Raw genomic sequence first — 15,823 nt, forward strand, 5'->3', positions numbered from 1 at the left:
TAAAATGTTTTCATGGGTGAACTCCCTGTGTCCTTGTATTTCCCTATTAGCTTTTTAGACTCTTCTGATTTCCACAAAATAGAAGTTGCATATGGAAATATGCAGTTAGATGGGTCACCTGACTCCAATTTCAGCCCTCAGTCTACCACCTGAAAAAGCCCAGGAGATCTCAGAATTCTCCTAGTCTAAATTGATCCTTTTATTATAATTATTTTTTCTTGAGATAGAGTCTCACTCTGTCACATGGGCTGTTAGATCAATGACTCAAAACACAGCTTCTTGGTCTTCCTCTGAATCTGCAGTACAAAAGATTTTCTGCTATCTCTATTTCTGATAGCCTCTTCCTATATTGATACTTTCTTTTTCTTTTTCTTTTTTTTTTGAGATGGCAGAGTCTCACTCTGTTGCCCAGGCTGGAGTGCAGTGGTGCAATCTCGGCTCACTGCAACCTCTGCCTCCCGGGTTCATGCCATTCTCCTGCCTCAGCCTCCCGAGTAGCTGGGACTACAGGTCACCGCCACCACGCCTGGCTAATTTTTTGTACTTTTAGTAGAGATGGGGTTTCACCATGTTAGCCAGGATAATCTCGATCTCCTGATCTCGTGATCTGCTCGCCTCGGCCTCCCAAAGTGCTGGGATTACAGGCGTGAGCCATGGCGCCTGGCTTGATACTTTCTTTACTAACATACGTAGATTGCTTGCTTTAAAAATTCAGCCAAATATTTGATAACATCAAATTAATTTAACTCTATCACAAGTTGGGTTCACAGGCAAGCAGACATTGAGATGGAATCTTAGCATCCAGTGGAAAATTACAGTCTCTGATTACCCTCAACGATTAAACAACTAGAACCTTACTATAGTCATGCAAGTCTTCACTCAAAACACAAGGGCATAGCAGTAAGACTGTGATCCTTAGCTGTCACCTATGGAGTGGGCACTTGGTATTTGAGGGGCACTTTTTGAATAAATCATTTCAAAAATTTTCTCAAAAAAACCTGTAATTTAAACATTTCTTTGAGATTCTAAGTATTCTAGTAATCTATTGTATTTCTACCCACCATGGAACCCACATTCCCCTCTGCAAAATATAAATTTCTATTGTATTCACCCCTCACTCCTGAACATAAATTTATCCTCACAAATTTCTGCCCAGATGACATTTTGATGGCTATTTACACATCCCCATCTCAGACAGCACAGTGTACATAATTTGGCCCCTAATGGATCCCCTATGAAAAGTCCTTTAATCAAGGGAATAGATGAGTCCTTATTTGTCTTGAACGTCTCTACTTCCTCCAGGACAGAAGTGATCAGTGACCACAGCTGGTTCAGGAATCACAGGATCTTGCAAAGTTGTCTACGATTGACATGAACTGGCTGGATTCTCACTCCAGGTCTATCACCTTCTTATTTGTTAATGAAATATTTGTCTTCAGACATTATGACAGATATCCAATGAGTTTCAGAAGGTTTGAAAATGATGGACCCTTTAGACATGAATAGCCTACATGGTGAACTTACAGAGGCGACGCCACTGGTCAACAAACAGCTGCTCTACCAAAAAAGCCTGGAGTTACAAAGTGAGTGAACATTTTTGCAGAGCTAGAAACGAATTCCAATAAGGCTAAAAACCTGCTACTGCTGGTAGGGAAAATCCTAACTATTCACAGTCAAATACTTTTGTTGCGAGGTTATTTAGGTTGATGTTGATAACGGAAAAGTTCCCTTGTCCTCCTGGCAAGGCGTGCGACAGGGGTGTGGCTTGCTTCTTCAGTGCCCCGCTGCTCAAACCTCCAGGGGAATATACAGACGGGTGGGCTGTGGGGCTGCGACCCCATGGCAGTGTCTAGGGGTGAATGTTTACAGCTGAAGCCCCAGTGGGCGTGTTACAGGGTGCCCTTTTAGTTTAGCCGTCCGCAGGCGGTTTATGTTAGCTCAATTAGATCTCTGCCTCATCGCAAGGACAGAGGGCTTTCTGTATCCCGGGGTTCCTGTCTTGGTGTACCAGAAGAATCAGATCACACATGGGCTTGGAGGATGACTGCAGGGTTTTGAGTGGAAGTAGCTCTCAACAGTTAGGGGAGCCAGAAGGGAGATGGTTTTCCCCTGGAGTCGGGCTGCTCCGCAGCACCTGCTCTCCTCCGACTGCCCCAGCCAAACTCTGCGTCCTTCTGGTGGGTGGCCTGCCCGCGTGCCAGCGTCTGTCATGTCTTCTTCCGCCAACACGTTCCTCTCGATGTCCAGCGGCATGTGTGTCTGCTTCCTAGGGTCTCGGAGTATTTATACATACCGGATGGGGGCGGGAACAGGATGGGGGCGTGGCAGGCCAGGGCGGTCTTGGGAAATGCAAAATTTGGGCAGGAAAACAAAAATGCCTGTCCTCACCTAGGTCAGTGGGCACAGGGCCAGGGGTAGAACCCTAGCCAGGGACCACACCCTCCTGTACCCAGCACTTCCCTTCCCCACTTCCGTATCATTTAAAGGGACCCCGCCCTTCCCTCCCCGGCACTCCCCTTCCTCACTTCAGTATCAATGTCATCACCCTGGACTGACACCAGGAATCACTGTAATGTGGGCTTAATAAGAACAGAGCTCAGCTGGCCGCGGTGGCTCACCCTGTCATCCCAGCACTTTGGGAGGCCGAGGCGGGTGGATCGCTGGAGCCCAGGAGTTCGAGACTAGCCTGGGCAAGATGGCAAAACCCCATCTCTACAAAAATATATATATAAATTAGCCAGGTATAGTGGCGCGCGCCTGTAGTCCCAGCTACTCTGGAGGCTGAGGTGGGAGAATCACTTGAACCTGGGAGGGGGAGATTACAGTGAGCCGAGATCGAGATCGCGCCACTGCATTCCAGTCTGAGCAACAGAGGGAGACCCTGTCTCAAAACAAAACATAAACAAAGCAAACAAACAAAAATCGGAGCTGACAGTCAAGGTGAATTTCACGTTTGCCTGTATTCAGTTTTAGCATTATATAAACCAAAAGAAGAATGCCATAAAGGCTACAGGCAAATAATACAGAGAAGTATTACTGGAAAAGGAACCAGAAAGGGTAAATATCTTCTAAACGTATGATGGGACAGAAAGATAAATGTCTTTTACATATAGTTAATGTCTGTTTGATTAGTCTTATTTACATTCTCCTTTTAAAAGGTCTTACATTTAGCATCTTAGATAGAACCCAGAAAATTTAAATATTTAATAGAAACTTAAAATTTCTGTATCAGAGAACAGAAATATATTTTTCTCACACGTGATTAGTCAAATTGCCACTATTAATCGTATTAATGTTCTGTTAAATAATAGTATTTCTGTAGCGAAAAGCAAACAGTATGGAAAGATAATTTCAAACACCTAGTTTTCATATTTTTGCGTTAAAGTAATAACATATTTTGGTATACTTTATCATTTTTTGTTTTGTTTTGCTTTTCTGACCTGGTATGTTACTGCCCTGGGTTGGCCCTCTAAGAAGCTGGCCACCTACTTCGGGCCTCAGGTGTCAGTCGCCCCCCGACTCCCCAAAATCACCCAGCTTGGAGGTCTACAAGCTTCCCGCTCTGCGAGCGCCTACGCCTGCGCACCCTCAGCCGGACGGGAGCGCCCAGAAGTCTCCGGGTGCCGGTGGGAGGCCTTGTGGACTGCGCCGCGCATGCTCGGCGGTGTGACGGCTCCGGACTACATTTCCCACAGGATACTGCGATCCGGCCAATGTAGCCTGAAACTACATTTCTCAGCGGCCCCTGGAACGACCTCAACCTCTACCTCCTCGCCAGTTCATTGTGGTCGTTGACCCGGCAGCGACCTTAGGAGTTTTGCGAGGTAGAAGTCAGCCCCCGGCTCAGAGGTTAGAGCAGCCCCGCAGGGCAACCTGAATTTCTGCAAAGGAACACAGTTAGCACCGGAAGTTCTGCAGACCTGGGTCGGCGCGGAACCTTAACTGAGACATGCGTGAGCGTTGGATGGACCGGGAGAGGATCTCGGGCCCGCGAATGCGGGAGAGGCAGGGAAAGGGAGGGTGTGTGGGACAGGGCCGGTGTGCACCCGCGAAGACTGGGTGCATGGCCTCCATGCGAATCTGAGCTATTAATATTTGTTACTATTTTGGATAAAATCACTGTAATTGATTTATGTAAAGGAGCAAAAGACTCTTCAAGTCTCAGTTTAAAAAGGAAACGATAGATATGATACCTTGTGCATGCAGCGGGAAGAAATGGGAGTGCCAGGAAGCCTCTTCTTGTTTGGAAAAAACTTTGTAAGTATTTACACCTTTTTTAAAAATGAGAGCAATATCATCTGAAAATTATCAGTGCAGGGAAAAGGACTTCAAAAGATCTGTTGTGCAGATTACTTTCCTAATGACAAAATTATGTAAGAAAGGAGAAGAAGATGACAGCTGTAAACATTTCCGTCAATCTCCATATTGCACAGAAATAGGACCCAGGCTTTTCTTAAGGTTCTTCAATTTTGCATTATCCCACAGCAGTAGTTCTCTCTCTAGCTGCTAGGGGACAGAGGAAATTTAAACATCAGAGAATCTTTTCTGTTGGTTTTTTGTTTGTTTTTAAAGAAGAGTTGCTCTTAATTTTTTAGTTAGAATTAAAAGAAAGCATGCCAGAGAAACACGTTTTAAGTAAAAAGTGGAAACAGGTCGGGTGGCACGGCTCATGCCTGTAATCCCAGCACTTTGGGAAGCTGAGGCGGGTAGATTGCCTGAGCTCAGGAGTTCGAGACCAGCAACAGGGCAAAGTGGTGAAACCCCGTCTCTGCTAAAAATGTAAAAATTAGCCAAGTGTGGTGGCGCGCGCGTGTAGTCACAGCTACTTGAGAGGCGGAGGTGGGAGAAGTGCTTGAAACTGGGAGTCAGTGGAGGTTGCAGTGTGTGGAGATGACGCCACTGCAATCCAGCCTGGGCGACAAAGCAAGGCCCTGTCTCTAAAAAAAAAATAGATACATAAATAAGTGGAAACAAAGTGTTTCTTTAATTAAAATGAAATAAAGGTTGTATAATGTTTATGTAATAACTCCAATGCAGTCAGGAGTTCGAGACCACCCTGGCCAACATGGCAAAACCCTGTCTCTACTAAAAATACAAAAATTAGCCAGGCGTATTGGCAGGCCCCTGTAATCCCAGCTACTCGGGAGGCTCCCAAGAGGTGGAGGTTGCAGTGAACCGAAATCACACTACTGCATTCCAGCCTGGGCAACAAGAGCGAGACCCTGTCACAAAACAACAACAACAACAAAAAAGAAAAAATCCCTTATGATGCCTAATTTATAAATTAAACGTAATCATAGGTGTGTATGTATAAGAAAAAGCCTAGTATATATGGGGTTCGGTCAGACATCTACTGAGGATCTTTGAGTGTATCTCCCCCCTGTGAAAAAGAGGGAACTACCATAATAAGAGTTAACTCGACCCCACGCTGTGGCTCTCGCCTGTAATTCCAGCACTGTGGGAGGCCGAGGCGGGCGGATCACGAGGTCAGGAGATGTAGACCATCCTGGCCAACATGGTGAAACCCCCTCTACTAAAAATACAAAAATTAGCTGGGCGTGACTGCGCCTGTAGTCCCAGCTACTCAGGACGGAGGCAGAGGCAGGAGAATCGCATGAATCTGGGAGGCGGAGGTTGCAGTGAGCCAGGATGGCGCTACTGCACTCACTCCAGCCCTGAGTGACAGGGCAAGACTCCGTCTCCAAAAAAAAAAAAAAGAGCTAACTCATGTTAAGCAAGTACTCTGTGAAGTTGGGGTGGGTTTGTTTTTTTTTTTTTGAGGCCGGAATCGCCCAGGCTGGAGTGCAGGGGCCGGATCTAAGCTACCTGCAAGCTCCGCCTCCCGGGTTCCCGCCATTCTCCTGCCTCAGCCTCCCAAGTAGCTGGGACTACAGGCGCCCGCCACCTTGCCCGGCTAGTTTTTTGTATTTTTAGTAGAGACGGGGTTTCACTGTGTTAGCCAGGATGGTCTCGATCTCCTGACCTTGTGATCCGCCCGTCTCGGCCTCCCAAAGTGCTGGGATTACAGGCTTGAGCCACCGCGCCCGGCTGGGGGTGGGTTTTCTTATTCTTCAGGACAACCACATGTTGGAGCTGATATTCCTATTACTATTTTAGTGGTGAGAAAACGGAGCCGTATTAGTAACTGCCTGATCATTTTCTCCTATGTTCTCTATCTCCCATGTCCTGACCAACCTCAGATTTATACTGCCACCATTAAAGAAGCTCTGGATTGGGTGATGTGGACTCTTTCTTAGGCTTAGAACGTGGGAATGGAGTGCGGAGAATCTGTTCAAAAGAAGACTGCAACCCAATTTGAGACCTAGATCAACATTCCCAAAATGAGGGCCTAGTGGGAAAGCTTGTGTCTGATTCTGCCTTCCTTAAGAAGTGCCACTCCTCTGCATCCAACTCTGTACAGCTTAGTTCACTGGGGCTTGAATTCCGCTGTTCTCCACATTTTGTTTGAGGGTGTTAGTAGCACAGTTCGGAAGCTGAAATGGAGGGACAAGAAGGTTTATTAATGTATGTCATTGAGAACACTAAAGCCTCCTTTACCTCTTTCTGGATTTTCTAGAGTTTGAACTTCTCAGATAGAGGAACCCCAGTGAAGACTGATCAGTTCTTCGAGTTCTCAAAGCATGGCCCACGTAAGCTGGTGTTTCTTCTTGAAATATTGGGATTTTTACATTATGTGGCTATTTTCCTTAATTGATCTGAAGCATTCTGCATCAGAGTGCACCATCTAATTGCCTACTTGATTCCTTCTGTGTGGCAGAAAGATGTCAAAGTATTGTTTCCTCCTTACAAGGTCCTCGTTTCTAATTGGTGTTCCTGAATTCATTGAGCAAATTACTGAGCAGGTAAATAGTAAGTCTTAGCTGAAAGGCTGTGATAGAGCAGTGAAGGACTGAAGTCCCATGGCAGAAGTATTTGAGCTTCCTACATCCAGCTGTGGTTTGATGAGTTTGATCTGTTGGCTTCATTTGGCCACACATCAGAAGATTTGAAGTTTTCCACAGAGCTGATAAGATGGAATTTTGTACTAATTGGTCTCGATATGATGAGATAACATGCTCTCTGAGGCTTTTAAGATTGATTGGGGATGTGATTGTGACGTGAAACATTGATATGATTCTTCTTGGGATGCCCGAGAGTGATACTACGTCAATTTTATTATGGAATGGGACCTGCCAGACTTGGACAACATGCGTTTGGTTCTGAGTCATTTTCACCCTAATCCACTAACTCAAGAATAGCCAAATGGCCAGGTGCAGTGGCTCACACCTGTAAACCCAGGACCTTGGGAGCCCAAGGTGGGAGGATCACTTGAGCCCAAGAGTTCAAGACCAGCCTAGGCAGCATAGCAAGACCCTGTCTCTACCAAAAAAATTTTTTTTAATTAGCCAGGCATGGGGGCACCTGCCTGTAGTCCTAACTACTTGGGAACCTCAGACAGAAAGATACTTTGACCCCAGGAGTTCAAGGTTGCCGTGAGCTATGATCATAGCACTGCACTACACACTGGGCAACACAGTGAGACTCTATCTCAAAAAAATTTAAAAAAACAACAGTCAAAATATTAAGTGAAGGATATTGTGTGACACTATAAGTGTATTATTGTCAGTAGTAGATTAACAAATTACCAGAATTGGGGAAACCTGAGGCATTTGGTTCAATCTTCATTTATAAGTATAAAATCATTACTTTTTTTTTTTTTTTTTTGAGACAGTCTCGCTGTGTCACCCAGGCTAGAGTACAGTGGCACAATTTCGACTCACTGCAACCTCCACCTCCTGGATTCAAGTGATTCTCCTGCCTCAGCTTCCCAAGTAGCTGGGATTACAGGCATCTGCCACAATGCCCAGCTAATTTTTGTATTTTTAGTAGAGACAAGTTTCACCACATAGGCCAGGCTGGTCTCAAAGTCCTGACCTCAAGTGATCTGCCCACCTCAGCCTCACAAAGTTACTAACTCAATATAGATCCACAAGATAACTTTTATGTCACTATGGAAAAAAGTGTTTCTTAATACAAGGAAAAACACTTATGGTCTGACATAATGAACTTGAAGCTTGAGGAGTTATTCAACAAATTTGTGTCATGGCTATTTTCTAAGGCAGATTTTATTCTACAGTTGGAGAAAGAAATCATAGCTATCTTCCTCTTAAAGGGAGAGTAATATAGAGACTAATCCTTTTTGAGAATTTGTTTAGTTGGATACCTAGCAGGCAATATCTTTGTATATACTCTTTTACATAAAAGGGAAACTAGGATTATTTTGTCCATTTCACCACAGATATGGAGTATTGTGATATCCTACAATATATAGGACATTTTGTCCATAGCAGCAGGATTCTTCTAGAACATGCAGATACTATGCTCATCCACTTCCCATGTTATAAGCTTCCAGCCTGTTATTGTTCCCTTACTACATCGAAACGTTTATTTCATCTCCTTTCACCTTGAAAGCATTTTCTTTGATTTCACCAGAAATATGTGGGTTTGCAGTTTCAGGGATCAGTGACATTTGAGGATGTGGCCATAGCCTTCTCCCAGCAGGAGTGGGAGAGTCTGGACTGTTCCCAGAGGGGCTTGTACAGAGATGTGATGTTGGAGAACTATAGGAACTTGATATCAATGGGTAAGTGTACCTTTCTCAAATACTTGAGAATCTGCTCCCTGTTATACTTTCTCCATTATAGATTTTAGGGCTATCTTAAGAACTGAACACAATTTCTTCTTGTTGCCAGAGAAATCATTTGAGCTTTGTTAGGTTGGAAATGATCCAATGGCAGGATTAGAATTCTGGATTGTTTATTGCAAAACATTGACAAAAGAGACCAGGTTTTCTATTATGTTTTTACTCTGAATTGCTCTGAACGTTCTGTAAAAATCTGACCCACCTTGCAGGCAAAACAGCTAGACAAAGGGTCTTGATTTGTTCTATCTGAAGAGCCTATATAACTTATATGCCGGCAGATTGGATAAACAAATCATTTAAAACTGGAGCTACCTGATTTTATTTCGTATAATATAATCTGATTTTGTGGTTAAAATTCATCATCTCTGAACTTTGCATTTAAGAGTAAATGCAAATCAAATCTATATCCTATAGATGTAGATGTCTAAGGAGACTTTGTTTTTCTCTTAGCAAAATAACAATAATAATGTTAGTAACACACAGTGTGCTTACTGTGTGCTGGTTCACTGTTCTCTGCTCTTTATATTAATATATATTTGTATTAACTGATTTTTATCCTTACAAGCACTCTATAGGTGCTAACCATTTTAGATGAGAATTCTAAAGCACAGTGTATTTAAGTGAGTTATGCAAGACCACACAGCCCATAGGTGACGGTAGCAGAAACTTGAACCCAGGCACTTAGGTTCCACAATCCGTGTTCTCAATCACAATGTCATACTTTTTTTTTTTTTTTTTTTTCTTTTTGAGACATAGTCTCACTCTGTTGCCCAGGCTGGAGTGGAGTATAATGATCTCAGCTCACTGCAACCTCCACCTCCCAGGTTCAAGCAATTCTCTGGCCTCAGCCTCCCTAGTAGCTGGGATTACAAGCATACACCATCATACCCAGCTAATTTTTGTATTTTTGGTAGAAACAGGGCTTCACCATGTTGGCCAGGCTGGTCTCGAACTCTTGACCTCAAGTGATCTGCCCACCCTGGCCTCCCAAAGTGCTGGGATTACAGGCATGAGCCACTGGGCCCCGTTTTTTATCAAGACACAAAAAATAAATAAGTATACACTTATCTATGTTTATAATAGATAGATAGATAGATTTCATTTAAAATAAAACCTTTCAGCCGGGCGTGGTGGTTCATGCCTGTAATCCCAGCACTTTGGGAGCCCAAGGTGGGCGGATCACAAGGTCAAGAGATTGAGACCATCCTGGCCAACATGGTGAAATCCCATCTCTACTAAAAATACAAAAATCAGCTGGGCGTGGTGGCACATGCCTATAGTCCCAGCTACTCGGGAGGCTGAGGCAGCAAAATCCCTTGAACCTGGGAGGCAGAGGTTGCAGTGAGCTGAGATCGCACACTGCACTCCAGCCTGGTGACAGAGTGAGACTCCATCTCTAAATAAATAAATAAATAAAACCTTTCTCTACCTATCTGGAATTATGAATCCTCTTACTCTTCTCATCTCTGAGATATAAAGGTCACTGTCATTTGACCTTTCATTTATGGCAAATTTAACCAAAGCTGAAAGTATTTTTGAACTCATATTTTATTTCTTTTCCACGTTCTTATCTCATAAGCAGGACATTCCCTTTCTAAACCACATGTGATTGCCTTATTGGAACAATGGAAAGAGCCTGAGGTGACAGTGAGAACAGATGAAAGAAGATGGTGCACAGGTGAGTAAGAGCATGGCAGGTAGGGAGGCCATCGTTGCTGGAAACAGCCCAGCTGTCAGGCCGGAGGTGCATCTCTGCCATGTTTGGAAGTTTCCCTTCAAAGCCCTACGGCCTGGGTAGAAAAAGGCTGAGACTTGGGTAAGAAAGAGATAATCTCACCAGCCTCTCCAAAGGAACTTCATTACCCATTTTAATACTCACTCACGGCCGGGCGCAGTGGCTCAAGCCTGTAATCCCAGCACTTTGGGAGGCTGAGACAGGCGGATCACGAGGTCAGGAGATCGAGACTGTCCTGGCTAACACGGTGAAACCCTGTCTCTACTAAAAAACACAAAACAAAACTAGCCAGGCGAGGTGGCGGGCGCCTGTAGTCCCAGCTACTCGGGAGGCTGAGGCAGGAGAATGGCGTAAACCCGGGAGGCGGAGCTTGCAGTGAGCTGAGATGAAGCCACTGCACTCCAGCCCGGGCGACAGAGCGAGACTCCGTCTCAAAAAAAAAAAAAAAAATACTCACTACCTCTTGTTTCCCTCTCGGTTTATTACGGACTTAGTCACATTCCCAGTGCATTATTCCATGTGCGTTTTGAATTTCACTGCTTTCACCTCCTCTTTTGCATTTGGATTATTCCCATATTCTTAGACAGTAATATTTGAACAGAGACAGGAACAAGAAGTGAGAGTTCAGGCCGTGTAATTATGTAAGACATGCCAAGCAGAGGGAATAGCAGATGTGAATGCTTTGGGTGGGAACGAGTTTTGTGTGTTTCAGGAGCACTAAGTAGGCTCGGGCAGAATTAATGGGAGAAGAGTAGGAAGAAAAAAGCTAGCATGCTAGCAGGAATTTGAATTTGTTTGTTTTGTTTTGTTTTTGAGTGAGGCAGTCTTCTTTTGTCACCTAGGCTGGCATACAGTGGTGCAATCATAGCTCACTGCGGCCTCGACCTCCTGGGCTCAAGCCATTTTCCTGCCTCAGCCTCCTGAGTAGCTGGGACTACAGGCACATGCCACCACACCTGGCTAATTTTTTTAATCTTCGGTAGAGACAGAGTCTCACTGTGTGGCTCAGGCTGGTCTTGAACTTCTGGGCTCAAGTGATCCTCCTGTCTTGGCCTCCCAAAGTACTGAGATTACAGGCATGAGCCATCGTGCCTGGCCGGGAATTTGGATTATTTTCTAATGTAACTAGAAACTATGACCTAATTTACATTTTTCTAATTTTTGAATTTTGGAAAATTCTATTAAATAGGAAACAGATACCAGAAAAACAATATCAAAATGTATAGCTTGATGAGTTATTATAAGGCAGATACCTTTGTAACCATCACTCTGGTCAAAAGATAAAACATTTTACAGGGGCTGGGGACAATGGGAGGGAGAGTATTAGGACAAATATATAATGCATGCAGGGCTTAAAACCTAGATGACGGGTTGATGGGTGGGTGCAGCAAACCACCATGGCACATGTATACCTATGTAGCAAACCTGCACATTCTACACACATATCCCAGAACTTAAAGTAAAATAAAAAATTTTAAAAACAATTTTTATAAAATAATGTCAGGCTTGTAGAAAAGTTGGAAAGTTGTACTAAGAGTTTTCATATACCCTTCAACCCGGATTCTCCAAATGAAGAGAGAAAACTCTTTTACCTTCCCTTAAGGCTTATGCCCTGTACCTAATCACACTCACCTTTCTCCCTCCCTGATTAATCACCTCTAGCCACTTCAAACTTTGTCAGACATCCCATATTCTCACTCCCAGTCTTACCTGCTCTTCTCAAATCAGCCTGCTATGCTTATGGACACCTGCTGGTTATTTTGGGGTTCTCAGGTCTGTCAGACACCCCACATTGTCCCCCTCTGCTTTTTCCTGCACAGATGCCTAACCACACAAGTCTTAGCTGTAGTATTTTGTCTCTGTCTGCTAGAATTTTGCCATTTTGAGGGTACCTCTTCCTGTAGTTTTTTTGTATATGTTATCTGTAGTTTTGTTTTGTTTTTTTTTAACAGTTTTGCTATCCTGTTTGCTCTGTTTTTATGGGGGTATTTGTTTAAATTCAAAAACAATGCTACCACTTCCACCATTGTGGTAGTCCGTTTTCACGCTGCTGATAAAGATATACCCGAGACTGGGTAATTTATAAAGAAAAAGAGGTTTAATGGACTCACAGTTCCATGTGGCTGAGGAGGCCTCACAATCATGGCGGAAGGCAAAAGGCACGTCTTACATGGCAGCAGACAAGAGAGAATGAGGACCAAGTGACAGGGGTTTCCCCTTAGAAAGCCATCAGATCTCATGAGACTTATTCACCACCATGAGAACAGTATGGGGGAAACCTCCCCCATGATTCAATTATCTCCCACCAGATCCCTCCCACAACACGTGGAAATTAGGAGAGCTACAGTTCAAAATGCGATTTGGGTGGGGACACAGCCAAACCCTATCAACCATCATCCTAGTTTATGTTTTTAGATAATTACTGCAAGTATTTGCAGTGGGTAATCTGAATGGGGGCAAGAGCAGTGCAAGCTGGGGTTCTGAGTGGTTTGGATTAGGATGTTAGTGGTGGACAGTGGTGAGAAGGCAGGGTGTTCATCATACATTTTTAATGTAAAACCCACAACATATTGGTGGATTGTAAATGGATATGGAGGCGAAGAGGGAAATCAGGAAGGATCAACAGGTTTGGACTTGAGCAGCTGAATGGGGGTACAGTCATGTGAGATGGTAAAGAGGGAAGGGCAGGTTGGAGGGCAGATCTAAAGGTGTCTGCTTTCCATATGTTAAGTTGGAGATGACTACTATTCATCCAAGCAAAGATGCCGAGTGGGCTGTGGAATATGCAAGTCTGGAGCTCAGGGAGAGTTTAGGCTTACACATGAGAACTTGGGATGCAGCCGTGCCTGGTGGCTCATGCCTGGAATCCCAACACTTCGGGAGGCCAAGTGGGGAGGATCACTTGAGCCCAGGAGCTGGAGACCAGCCTGGGCAACATAGGGATATCCCATCTCTACATAAAATGTACAAATTAGCCGTGTATGGTGGTACACACCTGTAGTTCCAGCTACTTGGGAGGCTGAGGCAGGAGGATGGCTTGAACTCAGGAAGTCAAGGCTGCAGTGAGCTATGATCACACTGATATCACCACTGCACTGTAGCCTGGGCAACAAAGAAAAACCCTGTCTCAAAATAAATAAATAAAAACAAAAATTGGGATTCATTGGCATTTGGCTGCTATTTAAAGCCATGGCACTGGCTGAGGTCCCCTAGAGAGTCAGTGCAGGTAGTGACTATTTTTTCTTTTTTTCTTTTTTTTTTGAGATGAAGTTTCACTCTTGTCACCCAGGCTAGAATGCAGTGATGCGATCTCGGCTCACTGCAACCTCCACCTCCTGGGTTAAAGCGATTCTCCTGCCTCAGCCTCCTGAGTAGCTGGGATTACAGGTGCCTGCCACCAAGCCTTACTAATTTTTTATATTTTTAGTAGAGATGGGGTTTCATCATGTTGCCCAGGCTGGTCTTGAACTCCTGACCTCAGGTGATCCATCTGCCTTGGCCTCCCAAAGTGCAGGGATTACAGGCGTGAGCTACCGCACCCAGCCAGTAGTGGCTACTCTTAACATTTAGAGGTCTTCTAGAGGAGGCTGCAAAAGAGACTGCCTCTTTTAAGGTAGAATTAAAACCAGAAAGTGGTGCCACCAAAGACAAATGAAGAAAGTGTTTCAAGATAGAAGAGTAGGCCAGACACAGTGGCTTATTCCTATAATCCCAACACTTTGGGAGGCCAAGGCAGGGGGAATCACTTCAAGCCAGGAGTTCGAGACCAGCCTGGGCAACATAGCAGGACCCCCATCTCTACAAAAAGTTTAAAACTTAGCCAGGCATAGAGTCATGCCCCTGTAATCCTAGCTACTCATGAGGCTGATGCAGGAAAACTGCTTGAGCCTAGGCGTTTGAGGCTGCAGTGAACCATGATCACACCACTGCATTCCAGCCTGGGCAACAGAGCAAGACTGCATCTCTTAAAAAGAAAAAAAGAAAAAAAAAAAGATAGAAGAACGATCATCTGAAAAGTGAACTAAGCTAAGCAGTGATGAGAATTGACCACAATATATATATATATTTTTTCAAGACAGAGTGCCACTCTTGTCGCCCAGGCTGGAGTGTAGTGGCACAATCTTGGCACATTGCAACCTCTGCCTCCAAAGTTCAAGTGATTCTCCTGCCTCAGCCTCTTGAGTAGCTGGGATTACAGGCGCCTGCCACTATGCCTGGCTAAGTTTTGTATTTTTAGTAGAGGTGGGGTTTCATCATGTTGGCCAGGCTGGTCTCAATCTCCTGACCTCAGGTGATCCGCCCACCTCAGCCTCCCAAAGTGCTGGGATTATAGGTGTGAGCCATGGCTCCCAGTCTGACCACAATATTTAGCCTTGCTAAAGGAAATTTTCAGGGGCATCTAGGGGTGAAAGCCTAACTGGTCTGGTAAAAACAGAATGGGAGACAAGCCAGTGCCAAGAATGAGCACAGCAGTCCTCTTAAGGCATTTGGTTCTGAAGAGACGGAAAAAAAGAAAAGAAAGAAAGAAGGTCACATTCTGAAGTACCGGGTGGACAGGACTTTGGGGGACACTATTCAAACCAATACACCTTGTATCCTACCAGTCTCCTTATATTCCTTGGAGGATTTTCTTTTTTGTTTTTTATAATGCTTAATATCTGGAAGTATTATACCCTTCTTAAAAGTCTGAATTTGGGAACTTTTTTTGCATTTTGCCAACTGAGTTAAAAACTCCTTAACAATCTTCACCAAGATTCACTAGTCCTTAATAATTTACCACTGTGCTCTATATCTGTATATACAAACATTTTTTGCTGTACCATTTAAGTAAGTTGTACAATTGCAAGACTTTATTCCTAAATACTCCAGAAGGTACTAAGAATTAAGGATATGATTCAAACACACAAAAACCGATTTCACCTGCAGTGCCCACCGGAGGTTCATCTTAGGCTCAACTGCGCATTCAGACTAAGACTGCCTGTGGTTGTCTTGGCTCCATCTGTTCCGCAGCAGGAACCCCAGCTTGCCGGCAGGGCAGCCTCACCTATTCTGTCAGGCTGTGTCCTTACAGTGGTTCACGCGGGATACACTCGCATAGCCATCCAAAAGTAAGGCACAGATAGACGAGACACACACCAGGTGAGTTTGCGAGCTGCCACGACTTAAAGAAGTTACAAGCATTTCACAGAACTCAGTACCCGTACCAATTCCATGGGCATGGTTTCCAGGGTCCCCACAGAAGACATGCCATTTAAAAGAGATTCTACATTTAGGGAAGCTCAGAGTATGGAGTTCCCATCAGGTACTTACAGAGTTCCACTCAGTCCACATGCAACTTACCTATCAGTGTCTCCTCTTCCCTCCCCTCCCCTCCCTTCCCCTCC

General features: G+C 44.4%; 1 protein-coding gene across 1 annotated transcript in view; it reads left to right on the forward strand.

Annotated features, from left to right (window-relative positions):
- The first annotated feature begins 3,669 nt into the window (after positions 1-3,669).
- ZNF30 (zinc finger protein 30) overlaps positions 3,670-15,823 on the forward strand; it is a 20,174-nt gene continuing 8,020 nt past the window's right edge. Inside the window, 4 exon segments of the mRNA XM_017847891.1 lie at positions 3,670-4,257; positions 6,578-6,650; positions 8,512-8,644; positions 10,287-10,382. Of these exon segments, the coding sequence (XP_017703380.1) occupies positions 6,642-6,650; positions 8,512-8,644; positions 10,287-10,382 (238 nt within the window). The 5' untranslated portion in view covers positions 3,670-4,257; positions 6,578-6,641.

This window comes from Rhinopithecus bieti, unplaced genomic scaffold, assembly GCF_001698545.2.
Source record: "Rhinopithecus bieti isolate Rb0 unplaced genomic scaffold, ASM169854v2 scaffold_30337, whole genome shotgun sequence".
NCBI lineage: Eukaryota > Metazoa > Chordata > Mammalia > Primates > Cercopithecidae > Rhinopithecus > Rhinopithecus bieti.